The sequence below is a fragment of the Hylobates moloch genome, unplaced genomic scaffold, assembly GCF_009828535.3.
Source record: "Hylobates moloch isolate HMO894 unplaced genomic scaffold, HMol_V3 SCAFFOLD_18, whole genome shotgun sequence".
NCBI lineage: Eukaryota > Metazoa > Chordata > Mammalia > Primates > Hylobatidae > Hylobates > Hylobates moloch.
Window position 1 is genome coordinate 12,487,518 of NW_026652293.1, and position 12,907 is coordinate 12,500,424.

Sequence of the window (12,907 nt, forward strand, 5' to 3'; positions counted from 1 at the left end):
TCTCAGGGGGGACACTAAGCCCTGGGGGCACCAGTATGGATTCCTCTGGGCTGTGGGGCAGGGCTCGGGTCCACAGGACACGGCTCGGCACCACCAATGAAGCACAGCCAGCAGATGCTCGCTGGGAGCTTCCTCTGTGCCAGGCCCTCTTCGCGTTTTGCTTATTAACTAATTGAGCCTTTCAGACAACCCTTGAGGTTGATATGATTATGACCATTTCCATTAGAGTGAAGAGTGAACCGGGGAGCAGAGAGATTAGGGAAGCAGCTGCATCTACTCCGCTTCTAAGTGAGGGAGAGTGGATGTGCATGGGCACGCTGTCCCCAGAGCCCACCCCTGTAGCCACCACTGGGCCCTGCATCCAGATGCCTCTTCTACCACCCCTGACTCTGTGCTCCTGTCTTGTCACCGGGCCAGGCCTCAAAGGCACCCAGAAAATGTAGGCAGCTGGGCCTAGGGGTCGGGGTGCCACCAGGGGATGCACTCACCTTGTCATCACAGCGGCTGGCCGCTACACAGTTCTGGACATAGGCCATGAGGGAGTCAATGAGCCCTGAGTAGTTACGCATGGTCTGGCGGCCTGCATCGGCCGAGCTCAGGTTCCTGGAGAGAGAACAGAGGGTGGGAGAGGGCAGAGAAAGGGGGAAGAGAGAACGGGGAAGGTGGGGACAAGAGAGTGTGGTGGGGGATAGGCAGGAGAGAGAACAGGCAGGAGAGGGGAGGGCAGAGAGGAGACGACGGGGTGGAGATTGGAAGGTGTGGTAGAAGGAAGGAAGGAGAAGAGGAAAAGGAGGAAAGGAATGAAGAGAGGAAGAAATGAAAAAGGAAGGAAAGAGAAACCACTTAGCCAATTCTGCCTGGCCCTGGCTGAGGCTGAAATGAGGTCTCATGTGCACTGAGTTCTTCTCCTCCTTCACTCTGCCCAGTAACTTTATAACTGGCAATGGCTCCATGTGGCAATGGTCCCTCTGCAGCTGCAGCCCAAGGCTCACACCCTGCTACTAGTGGCCCTTTGGGGAACAAGAGCCAGAAGCTCCCGCATGCCCAGTCTCTTTCTCTGGGGCAAGAAGAAGCCCTGTTGATGCTGGATCAGAAGTGGAGCTGGGGGGGGTGGCCGGGCTGGGCACCAGAAGCTCCCTCTCCACCCAAGCTATGTTCTGCCCCTAGCAGTAGGCTCACTCCCAAGCAATCTGGGCTCATCCCCAAGCAATGTGGGCTCATCAGCCTGGTGCAGGTGGGGTGTGGCTGCTGTTGCTACCAGTAGCACATCAACCCCATAAAACTCTTAATTACCCTCACTTTTCATCTCCCCAGCCTCTCTGCTTCCTGGAGGCTGATAGCGGAGGCTGGCAGGGAGAAACACAAGTTGAGACACAGAGGCACATGCCAGCTGCACCCACCACTCTGGGGGGATTCTCAAGAGTTGGGAAAGACAAACCCCATTAAAGCAAGACTAACCCCATTAAAGACCCTAAAAGGGATCCTGCTCCAGGGTTCCAAGCCCTGTGCCAGCCACCCCTCCACACCCACCCCTTTCGCCAGCTTGTAAACCTCTGCTTCTAGAACAAGCCCTCCCGCCAGCCCCACAGGGGCTTTGCCACACCCTGGTACGGAACTTAGGCAACTTTGGGCGAAGCAGTGCCATATTCATGCCAATGAACATGGCAAACGGTTTTAACACCACAGCTGGGAAGTGACTCATTAGCAACCCATCGGTAGACTTTTGTCTAAAAGAACACTCTTCAAGATAGCACAAGAAATGCATTTTTTCATGGGGTGGAGGAGGGAAATGGTTGAACCAGTTTGGATGTTCAGATCCAGGCATTTCCACGCTCAGATTCCTGACTAATGTCCACTGCATCCTCTCAAAGGGGGTGGTAGGGTACTGGGCCTTATCCAGATCCACAGAAGTTAGGAAAGCCTGAGTCCCTGTGTCTTGGAGCCTGCCCATAAGAGCGAGTGCCGGGTTGTCTGTTATTTTCTATGCACTGGCTGAATGTTGGCTGAGATGGGGCTGCCTGGGGAAGGGCCCAAGGCTGGGACAAAAAGACCCCATGTGCCCTCTTCTCTCACCTCAAGCAGCCTGTGGCATTGAAGAAGACCTCAGGGTCCACCACTTCCCGGGACATGTTGCTATTGCCATCACACCAGCCAGAGAAGGGAATGATGACGCGGTCGGCCAGAACAGGCAGGGCGTCGGCAATGAGCTCCTCCTTCAGCTCATCAGTGGAAGACAGGTTCCAGAGCAGCCCTGGGGGTCAGAGACCATCAACCCAATTTGTGCCAGGCTCAGGATGCCCTAGGGGCCGAGGTAACAGCCTCAGCCTGGACTCTAGCAAGTGGGCCCTACTGAAATGTCACCTTCCAGGTAGCCCTGGTCTATAGAACCTATTGTCTGTCAGTGTCATGAGGCTATTTCTCAATGCCCCAACCAGACTGAAGGTTCCTTGAGGGCAGGGAACATCTCAGAGTTCTCTGTCAAGGCCAAAATTATGCATGTGGAAAGTGATCAAAAAACGTTTGATTGATCAGTGGTTTTTAGTATAAATTTTAGCACTTGGAATCTTCTAATGCTGTCTCTTTTCCATCTAAAAGTTATGCCAGAAATACTTATCAGTTGTTACTCTGTACATGGTCTGATCTTCCCAGTCCAATTCTAGGTCTTCACGGTGACTTCTTCCTCTTGTGCCCCCCACCTTGAGTGCCTACCATATTTCTTGAACACAGGGTAGTTGCTTAAGACCTGTTAACCCCTTCTCCCCTCAGTCTTACTCTCTTTCCATCACCTGGGAATCCCAGGGCTTGTGGAATATGGATCTTGCCTGGACATCAGCCTTCCTCCTTTTGCTCTTTAACCTCAAAAAGATGTTGACCCCTTGTGTGTGTGCACACCACCCAAGGTCACCCTCTGGACACCCCTAATTGGGCCAAGGCCAGTGTCACTAAACTCTCAGGATATTAGCCCTGGGCCAAATCTGCACAGCTGTGTCTTGGCCCAGCCTGGAGAGACTGGCTTGCACCCCAGCCTGGGGCCATAGCCAGTGGCCCTGCACAGCCCCCACGCTGGCTCTCAGTGGCCGTGGCATCCTACCGGTCAGCTGCTTCTGGATCTCGGCGTTCCCGGTTCTCCTCAGGAGGCTGACTGCCTCGCGGATCCCATTCTGTCTCCGGGTCTCCAGCTTGTTGGTGGTGCTCCTGAACACCAGGTTGCGCAGGGCCCCTGCCGCGGCCTGCTGGACGTTCTGGTTGGGGCTGCGGAGGAGGTCCACCAGCTTGCAGATGCCTCCCAGCTGATAGACCTGCCACAAGAGAGTCGCCACACTGCCTGGTCAAGGGAGATGAGGCTGACCTAGTCATTCTCTACTCAAAGCTGATTTTTTTTTTCAGACCAAAAAAATCTAACAGTTCAGAAATATTCAAGTCAACTAAAATAAATAAGCAGTGTGAGGTCATGATAACTGACCCAGACCAGGAGGCAAAAGACCTGGACTCAGATCCTAGCTCCCATATCCTAGCTCCCATATCCTAGCTCCCATATCCTAGCTCCCATATCCTAGCTCCCATATCCTAGCTCCCATATCCTAGCTGGGAGACCCTCAGCGAGGGTCCCTCCTCTTTCCTGAGTCCTGCTTTCTTCCTCTGGAGAAAGATGGTGAGGACCTGATAAGAAAGTGGATGTAAATACATTTCAAAACCCTAAAGCGCAACACAGACATAGAAACAGATACAAACTTATCCGGGACTCTGGGAAACACATTTCTGACACTACATCCTTGGGCTGAACTGAAGAGCCCTGTAGTGTCCTTCCTGCCAGCAAAGCTTTGGAGGCATCAACAGGCCCTGTCTTCTATCGTAAGATGCCTGGACAGAGAAGGGGAGTGGGAGAGAGGAAGCAGGTAGGAAGGCAGGAGTCGAGAGGTGGGTAGCAGTCATGTTCTTTAGTGGGATTTGAGAAAGGGCGTTTCTGTTGAACCCGTGGTTGGTATTGAAGTGTCTCTTCCATGACCAATGGAGGAAGTGTACCTGCCTAATGTCCACTTAAACAGAAGGCTTTGCTCTACAGAAAGTTAAGATGCCCAGCTCTAACCTTGGGCAATGAGAAGGCCCCTGGCAGCTAGGCAGGGCAAGAAGAAGCCAATTGCAGATGCCCCCACCCATCTCTAAAAGTAGAGTCAGGCTGACACACCCAGGCCCTGCGCAGGCCCACCAAGGAGGAAGGTATGCAGCCAGCTACCTGTTGCTTGGCAGATTCATCCTGGAAGCAGGTATGCTGGATGTAATAGGCCCCAATGGCTTGGTACTTCTCATCCTGGGAGCTCAGGTACTGCACAGCCTTGGGGATGGTCAGCCCACTGCACTCGATGTCTTCACTGCAGATCCTGTGAAGAATGGGCAGTAGGGGTGGTTACAGGGTGGGCTGGGAGCCCTGCTGAGGGAGCTCAGAATTCCGGCACAGTAAGCTGCCACAGCCTCATCTGCCCTCTGGAGAGCCAGAACAAGGCAGCCCAGGCCCACTTAGAGAATACCCCTGGGAATGGCTCCTCTCCTCCAGAGGAGGGAAGGCTACACCCACTGGATTTGCTCCATGTGAGAATAGTGAGCCCCTGGTCACAGTTAATGTCCAAGCAGGTATGTTATCTCTGCACTGAGGAAAAACTCCTCTCTATTCCCTGAGGGGAAGCTTCCCACCCACCTTGCCATCTCTCTTGTTTGTGCCTGGTATTAGGAAAATGGAAGACGATGGCCATGATTCCATCCATCCATCCATCCATCCATCCATCCATCCATCCATCCATCCATCCATCTGTCCATCCATCCATCCATCCATCCATCCATCCATCCATCCATCCATCCATCTATCCATTCCCAAGTCCAGCTGGCTCTTACACAAAAATTTTCACATCTACCCTTTCTTCCCATTCTTATAGCCACCAATTTCCTGATCTTGATCACTTTAATAGTAGCAAGGGACTCTCATATTTGGCTTTCTTCCTCAAGCTCCCCCATCTAAAATTTCATACGCTTTTTACTAGATAAGTGGTCCTAAAACCCTGTTCACTGTGTTGTTCTCTAGCTCTGAAACCATCAGCGGCTTCTCCATACTTCAGGTTCAAGTTTAAACAGCTCGGCCTGATATCCAAGGGCAGGTATTAGGTTGAATCACAGGAAATGACTGTAGTCAACATTTTTTGATCCATAAAACCAGAAATTTCATACATTTTAACCTAATAACCTGGCTCCACTATGAACATTCCCCAGCCCCTGTCCAGGGGCTGCTCCAGCAAAGCTGTCCCCTTCACTGTACCCTGGCCAGGTCGCAGGTATGCCTCAAGGCACGCCACTGGCCCTGCTGACGCCCCACCTCTGTGAAGCCTTCCTAGGGAAGGGAAACCTCTCTGCTAAGAACCTCTCCAGCTCCCCTGGTGTAGAGTCACAGGGTGGTGACTGGCTGTGTCCAGCTTTCAGAGAGGGAGCCCTCTCCTTGTGCTTTGACATACCTGGTGGTCAATAAATACTCATGGTTTTAGCTATAGCAACCCAACTTCATTTCTAGGAAAACCACCCAAGGTGCAGAGCTCTCTGGCACTGGGTTAGTAGTACTGCTGCCTGCATTGAGAGAATGTCACCCTACATTCATCAGTAAAATGTCACCCCAAAATGGCTTGACACTCATCCCTTCCATATCTCACCTAGAACCTCCACTCAGGGCCTCTGGTTGGGGCAGTAAACTGAAGCCAGAGGCTGCCCTGATCAGCCTCCGAGAGAGAGAGGTTTCTTAGTTCTTCTCCAGATCATCCTAAATGCGCCTTACAGCCTTCAAGTAGTTAGGAAAGGTCTAGCTCTACAACAGGGTTCTGCTTATTTTCAGAACAGTGTGGTACCAGTAGGGAAGAGCACAGGATGGAGAGCCAGCTGTGTGGCCTTGGACAAGCTACTTAACATCTCTGTGCCTTGTTTTCTCCTCAGAAATACTCATGCCTGCCTGGCGGCGGGTGTGAGGATTAAAGATGAAGAATGCAAAGCTCCTGAGGCTCTCAGAAAAGGAGTTAATTGTGTAGCTCCAGAACAGCTCTGTGTTGTCCCTATCATGGCTGTGTCCCCTGCACTCGTCAAAGAGCCTGGCATGTAGTAGATGCTCAGCAAACGTTTGCCAAATAAATAAATAACAATGAGCAGCAGGTGGTGATGAAGGATAGTTCAAAGGTTCAGGGAGCCCCCAGCCCTGAAGGGCAGGCTTAGTGTCACTCACGACACCTCTGAGTCTATGGCTCCTAACGGGGCACCCCGTTTGGTCTCCTTTGTTCCCTCTGGGTGATGGCCTTCAACATCTATGCACAGGAGTTGTGCTCTGTTCTGTAGCACTAGATCATGAAGCCCCACGAAGTCCCTCGGGGTTTTTTTTGTTGTTTCGTTTGTTTGTTTGAGACAGGGTCTCACTCTGTTGCCCAGGCTGGAGTGCAGTGACACTATCTCAGCTCACTAGAACCTCTACCTCCCGGGCTTAAGTGATTCTTTTGCCTCAGCCTTCTGAGTAGCTGGGACTACAGGCGCCCGCCACCATGCTTGGCTAATTTTTGTATTTTTTTGTAGACACAAGGTTTCACCATGTTGTTCAGGCTGGTCTCAAACTCCTGAGCTCAAGCGCCCTCTACCCCCTCCTGCCTCGGCCTCCCAAAGTGCTGGGATTACAGGCGTGAGCCACCACACCCAGGCCATGTCCCTCAGGTTTTATGTCTATTCGCTCTATTTGTCCTTTGGATTTACCTGTGTTATAACATAACCTGAAACCCATTCTATTCCCATCGTCCATACTGGGGCACACTCCATTGCTCTTTCAGAACATGGATAGAGATTTACATGCCTAAGATCAGAGGTTCTCAAACTCTAGTGTAAATCAGAATCACTGAAGGGCTTGTTAAAATATGCATTGCTGGGCCCCGCTCCCAGTGTTTCTGAGACAATAGGTCTGGGTGGGTCCCCAAATGAGCATTTCTAACAAATTCCTGGGTGATGCTGATGTTGCTGGTTGGAGGAACACACTTTGAGAACCATTAGCCTCCCTCTGTTCATAAACTGTGACTTTTAAAACCTATACAGTCAATGTCTGTTTCACCTTCACACTAAGAACTTTCTGAGGTCAAGGGCCCATTGGGCCAGGTTCTCCCCATCAGGGAGTCCATCACACTAGGGACAATGAGCTCCCCAGGGACAGAAGCTATGTCTCTCCTGTCATCCCAGGAGCCCTTTGCAGGGTGCAGTCAGGGTAAGGGTGTGTCTCCCCACTGGCCCTTCTGGCTCCCCAACCCAGCCCAGCAGCACTCACTTGGAGCTGGCCCTAGAGTGGCCGAAGGACAGGTCCTTGTTGCAGGAGATGGGTGGGATATACACGGGGTCCTGCTTGGAGGCACAAGAGGGCGGGCGCACAGGGCACTTCTTCACGGCCTTCTGACCACTGCAGGTGCTATAAAAGCTGTAGCGGTTCTGGGTGGTCTTCTGGCCCTTGCTGCCCAGCGTGCCCTTGCGCAGGGTGCCCCGTGGGTCACAGTAGAGGTCGGGCTCACTGCGGCTCGCCTTGATTTTCTGCATGAAGCAGATGTCACTGCCTGCGCCGGTGGTGTTACAGCTGCCCCGGGGGTAGTGCCGGCTCCAGTTCTCCATCTGGCTGTAGGAACTGAAGCGCCTGTTGTCAGGCTCCCGCTTGAGGGTTCCATTGTAGATCTGGCCAGGGAAAGGGAGAAAAGCTCAGTCAAGGTTCCTAAATGGGGGTCCTGGATCCAGCAAGGCATGAGATACAGCCCTCCCCAGCCCCCATAATAACGCTCATAGAATCCCAGAATGTTTGGCATGGAAGGAACCTGAGCCATCATCTGATATATTACTTTTCTAACTGCAGGCTGTGACCCATTATGGATTACAAAATCAATTTAGAAGACTGTGGCCATCATTTTTAAAAGATGGAATAGAATAATATATCCTGGAATATAAAATATCAGAGTGCAGTGCCGGTAGTAAAGTCCCACATTGTTTTGTGAAACAGTGTATGGGTACTGGGTTGCAACATACGTGACATACCTAAAGGAGCTACCAGGTGTCATAAGAGGGACGATGAACCCAGGAAGCCAAGACAGCCCAGGTCTAAATATGTCTTTAGACAGAACAGGTCTAAATATGTCTCAGAAAAGTGGAGGAGCATGGTCTGCCCAGCTGGGGCACTTCAAATGAAGCCAGGCTTTATGACGAATGGTGCAGTGTTTCTTTACGTGGGTGCTGTCAGCACCTGAGGCGGAACAATTCTTTGCATTTATTACTGTGAACTGCTGTCAAAAAAGTTTGACAACCTCTGATCTGGTCCCACATGGTATAGTCCAGGAGGGGGAGTTGGAGGCCCAGAGAAGAGTGACCTTCTAGTAGTCACTCGGTGAGGAAAGGACAAAAGCTGGACTTGAGCCTGGATCTCCAAGCCCTATGCCATTCCCAGAAGCCAGCAGCTTCTCACACAGCCAGCCTTCTTTGGCCCCTTATACCCAGCACACAGAAACTTCTATTCTGGCCAGGACTGTTTTCTACTGTTCTTTTCTGCTAAACTCTTCATTTTGCCTCCCCTCTTCCAGGGCAAGAAGCAAAGGGTAACAGGTCACCTCAAAGGCCAAAGAGGGACAATATTCCTGCTCCCTGGGCCCTTTTACAAGGGACTGTGAGCTAGGGGCCTGCGTGCACACATGGAGGCAGGCCTGGGGCTGCAGGGTGAGGTTCAGGGAGGGCCTCCTGGGCTTTGTTGTCAGGCTGGCAATGGGGAGAAGCTGGGCAGAGGCGCAATCCGGCAAAAAAACATACAACAGACAATGAGGTGCCTCATGGGCTCTGTGTGAGCCCAAGTGGGGAGTCGGCCTCCTTGGGAGGGGCCTGTGAGGTTGGAGACTTGGTGGGAATTAGCTCTGGAACAGAACTGTCCGAGGAGGACTTTCCCAGGAGCTCACAAGCTGGTGGGTCTGGCCTGCTCCAACTTGTTCTCAGAGTAGAGGATCAACATCGAGTATGATAAAAAACATCTCCACACAGGTGCTGACTTAGGACTCACCTTTGCTGGGATGGGCCAGGGCCAAACCCAGCAACCTAGGGCCTGCCCGCCCACCCCTGCCCCTCCCTGAGAGAGAGAGACAGAGGGAGAGAGAGAGTATGTGTGTGTAGGGGAGGTCGTTAGGCAACTGGGCAATTCCCTTCTACACCAGATCTAGCCACACAAGGCTGGGGAGGGGCTGGCTCTCGACTTGGTCCTTTTTCATCTCTGCAGGGAGTCATAGACAGCAGGAAACTCCCATGGTTTGAGCTCCCAGAAAGGCTGGGTGTCAAACCACCAGTCAGAAGTTGCATCCAAAACTCAGAAGCCACAGACTGTTAACCTTGACAATAGCCTGCTCATCCCCTTCACCCACACGCCCAGCTGTGCACTCAGGCAGGCCCAATTTTCTTCCCCAAACTGGGTCAAACCAATCTACCCCAAGGAGAATTGGTGTCTGGTTGTTGGGAGAGGCATAGATGGACAATCATAAGGCATGGGGAGAGGAGCTGGGCAATTTTCTGAGCATCTGGGTATGGAATGCGTGTCCTGCAGATTACAGGCAAAATATGCCATGAAAGCCTTTACAAATGGCCACACCCTCCATTCTCCTCTCAGGGGAAGGAAGGTGGCAGATGACAACACGGAGGGGGAAGCCCAGAATTGCCAAAGGGCGAAGAGCCAGCTAAGCCTTAAATGGAAACGCAACAAGGAGCACCCTTGTTCTCCATAAACGACACGCCTGGACATCATCTCAGACACCTGATGAGAAGCCCAAACACTCACCCTGGCCCAAAACCAGCAAAGATGTGATCATGCTGATTAAGTCTCTCAGAGGCTTTGGTCTTTGCTTTCCTGTGCTGGGAAAGAGAGCAGCTGGCAGCCTTGCCAAGTCTCAGCAAGGGTGGGCTGCCCACAGGGAATGGGCATTGGCTGCACCCGCAGGGGAGCGGGCAAGGTGGGGAAGACAGAGACGTCCCCGTGGGACTGCATTTCCCAGCCTCCACCATCAGCCATACCCCAGTGGCATCACCCATTCCTGGGAACCCCACCCCAGCTCCTAGTGTCATGGTGCTGGTGGGCTGTGCTGCCTGAGGACAGCTGGGTATGACTCTTTCCCATCATCATGGCCCTTTGCTGTCACTTTGACAAGCAGGAGTAAAGCCTCCTCTCAGTTAGACCCCATCCTCCTCAAGTACCATGAGGGGGCCTGGATTCCCTCCAAGGCACGAGGAGGTGAACTGCCACCAGCTCTCCCTGCACAAATGGCCTGGGACCTGGATGAAGCCTGCAGCTTTGAAGGCTGAATTGGCAGCAACTGCCTGGGAATCCAGGTGCTTCCTCCAGCTCACTGGGCTGAGACCTACAAAGTGGAGGAAGACCCAAGGTCAAGAACACAGACTCTGGAGCCAGCCTGCCCTGGCCTTGTCAGTTGCCCAATGGGTGGCCTTGGGCAATTACTTAAGTCCAACGTGCCTCAGTTTTTCCATCTGTAAAACTAGTATAATTATACCCAACATAGAGGATTGTTGGGAGAATCCAATGAACTAATGTTAGTAAAGGGGACTCAGGACAGTCCACGACATGAGCGTTTGCTTGGTAGGGACATCATATCCCTCTGACTCTTAGATTGGGCACAGGATGGCTGCCTTAGGACTTGGCTCCTAAAGGAGAGATTTTATGTCACCCGTGACATACCTAAATGAGATACCAGGTGTCATAAGAGGGAGGATGAACCCAGGAAGCCAGGACAGCCCAGGAAAGGTGTATGCACCAGTATCAGAGCCCCATGCTAGTCTCACCCCACAAACACAGAACAGGTCTAAATATGTCTCAGAAAAGTGGAGGAGCATGGTCTGCCCAGATGGGGCACTTCGAGCGAAGCCAGGCTTTATGACGAATGGTGCAGTGTTTCTTTATGTGGGTGCTGTCGGCACCTGAGGCAGAACAATTCTTTGTATAGGCTGTCCCAAGCATCACAGGATGTTAAGTGCCCCAACCTCCAGGCTCTAAACGCCAGTAATGCCTCACAGTCATTGCAAAATGCCCCCATACATTTCCAAACACTGTCTTCCAGGTCCCAAGCGAGCAGCTGCGCCAGAAGAGGACGCACGGGCAGTGCACGTATGTCTGCTGCAGGTGGGAGACCTTCACTGCCAATGCTGGCTCTCCCAGCCACACCCCCACACTCAGATAGCAATCTGCCGGCATTGTCTGGCTGTTTGAATACAAAGGACAGTGACACACACAACCTCTTGTCTGGTTATCCCATGGATCAGAACATTCCAGAGGCTGGGAACTCAATTTCCTGGGAGCAGAGTTGATCACTCTGCCAGACAGCAGGCTAGACTGGACAGCCAGACAGAAATCCAGAGCGTTCTGAGAGACATGTTTCTTCACTTGGGAGACCAGTGGGGCTTTTGAGGGGTCCCACAGTCCAAGGTGAGCCAGGAAAAGCTGCTTTTAGCTAGGAGCCCCCCAGCCAGTCCCTGCTTTGCTGCCTGCTTGTGTAATTCCCCTTCTCCCCTTCCTTCTTGGAGAAGTGGGCTGTTTTAACCCCACACTGAAAGCTCCCCTCTATTCCCATCCCTCATTAAGTCAGGAAGCTCTCAGAGGCCAACCCCTCCTTTATAGGCAAGGAGACAGTCCCAGTGAAGCAATACAAGCCCCAGATCCAGGGCCTCAAAGAACGGAATATGACCAGTTGCCCCTTGAGAGAGCCGTTCAGTGTGGAGTGGCCCCCAAAGCTGGAAAAGCTCCTGATTGCCCAAATCTTCTGATAGGGCAGTAACTAACCATTCAAAAGGAGATGGCATCCTCCTGTCCTTCCATTAGAGAGTCCTTACTGACTCCCCTCTTTTACACCCCTACTGCCCAGGCTGTGGCTCCTGCTCCCATCAGCTTACCACCAGGCCACTCCAGTGCCCCCCACCGGCCCCTGCCCAGCACCCAGGGCTCTGGTCCCTGCCTTGCAATGGCATCACTCCACCTTCCTCAGGGAAAGCTTTCATCAGCCGTTGCCATGCTGGAGAACCTACAGTGTCTGCTCCTTACAAGACAAACTCAGTCCAGTCCCACCCTGCCTGTCCAGCCATCTCTTCCCCTCCCCAGCACACCTCTCAAAGCTGCCCCATGACCTCAGCCACATCCCAGGCTCCCTGCTTCTGTTCAGATGCTCCTCCACCCTGGACAGCTTTTCCTCACCTGCAGCCTCCCAAATCCTACATTTCTCTAACGCCTCTTCTCAACCTGTCATCTCCAAAAGGCCTGTTCTAACCCAGCCCTGTCTCCATAACGACCAGAGTTGGAATTATTTGCCCTTAAAGCCAGGGGCCTCTGGTCTTGTTTGTTTTCTAGTTGCTAGTGTAGGTTTCTGTCGTTCCCCTGAGCCCTCCAGGGCAAAGATGCCCTTAATTATGCCTAAAACAGGGCTGAGCTCACAGCAAGAGCTCAGTGAAAGATGGGCTGTGACTCTGAGAATTTGTGCAAGAGATGGAGATTCAGGATGCTGACAGCACTGCAGTTCCCACAGCCTCCAGGGCACAGAGGAGAGAGGAAGCACCATGAGTAAAGTGGGCTGGCGGGAGGTAGGGCCCTTCTAGGCAGGGTGGGGCCGCCTGTGCCGGTGCACAGCATGGGGTCCAGCTGTGATGTCCAGAATGCTTCCCTTTACCGCTTGCCCTGAGAAAAGCACTTGGGTGGTTGAGCCCAGAGAATTCTATCCAACTCTAGCTGGACAGACAGAAGCTGCTGGACTCCTTGGGAGCTGGGTATGATGAAAAGAGTGTCTGTGTCCCCAGCTATTAGCCCATTTTGAAACCAAGCTTCTGGCAGCAGGGTGGGGCAGGC

The 12,907-nt window shown here is 52.6% G+C and overlaps 1 protein-coding gene across 1 annotated transcript in view; it reads right to left on the reverse strand.

Annotated features, from left to right (window-relative positions):
• Positions 1–12,907, reverse strand: part of PKP1 (plakophilin 1) — a 57,905-nt gene that overhangs the window by 11,375 nt on the left and 33,623 nt on the right. The window contains exons 5-9 of the mRNA XM_032137009.2: positions 7,325–7,719; positions 4,235–4,379; positions 3,092–3,299; positions 2,074–2,251; positions 489–603 (exon numbers count right to left, since the gene is read on the reverse strand). Coding sequence (XP_031992900.1) covers positions 489–603; positions 2,074–2,251; positions 3,092–3,299; positions 4,235–4,379; positions 7,325–7,719 — 1,041 coding nt within the window. The remainder of the gene's footprint in view (positions 1–488; positions 604–2,073; positions 2,252–3,091; positions 3,300–4,234; positions 4,380–7,324; positions 7,720–12,907) is intronic.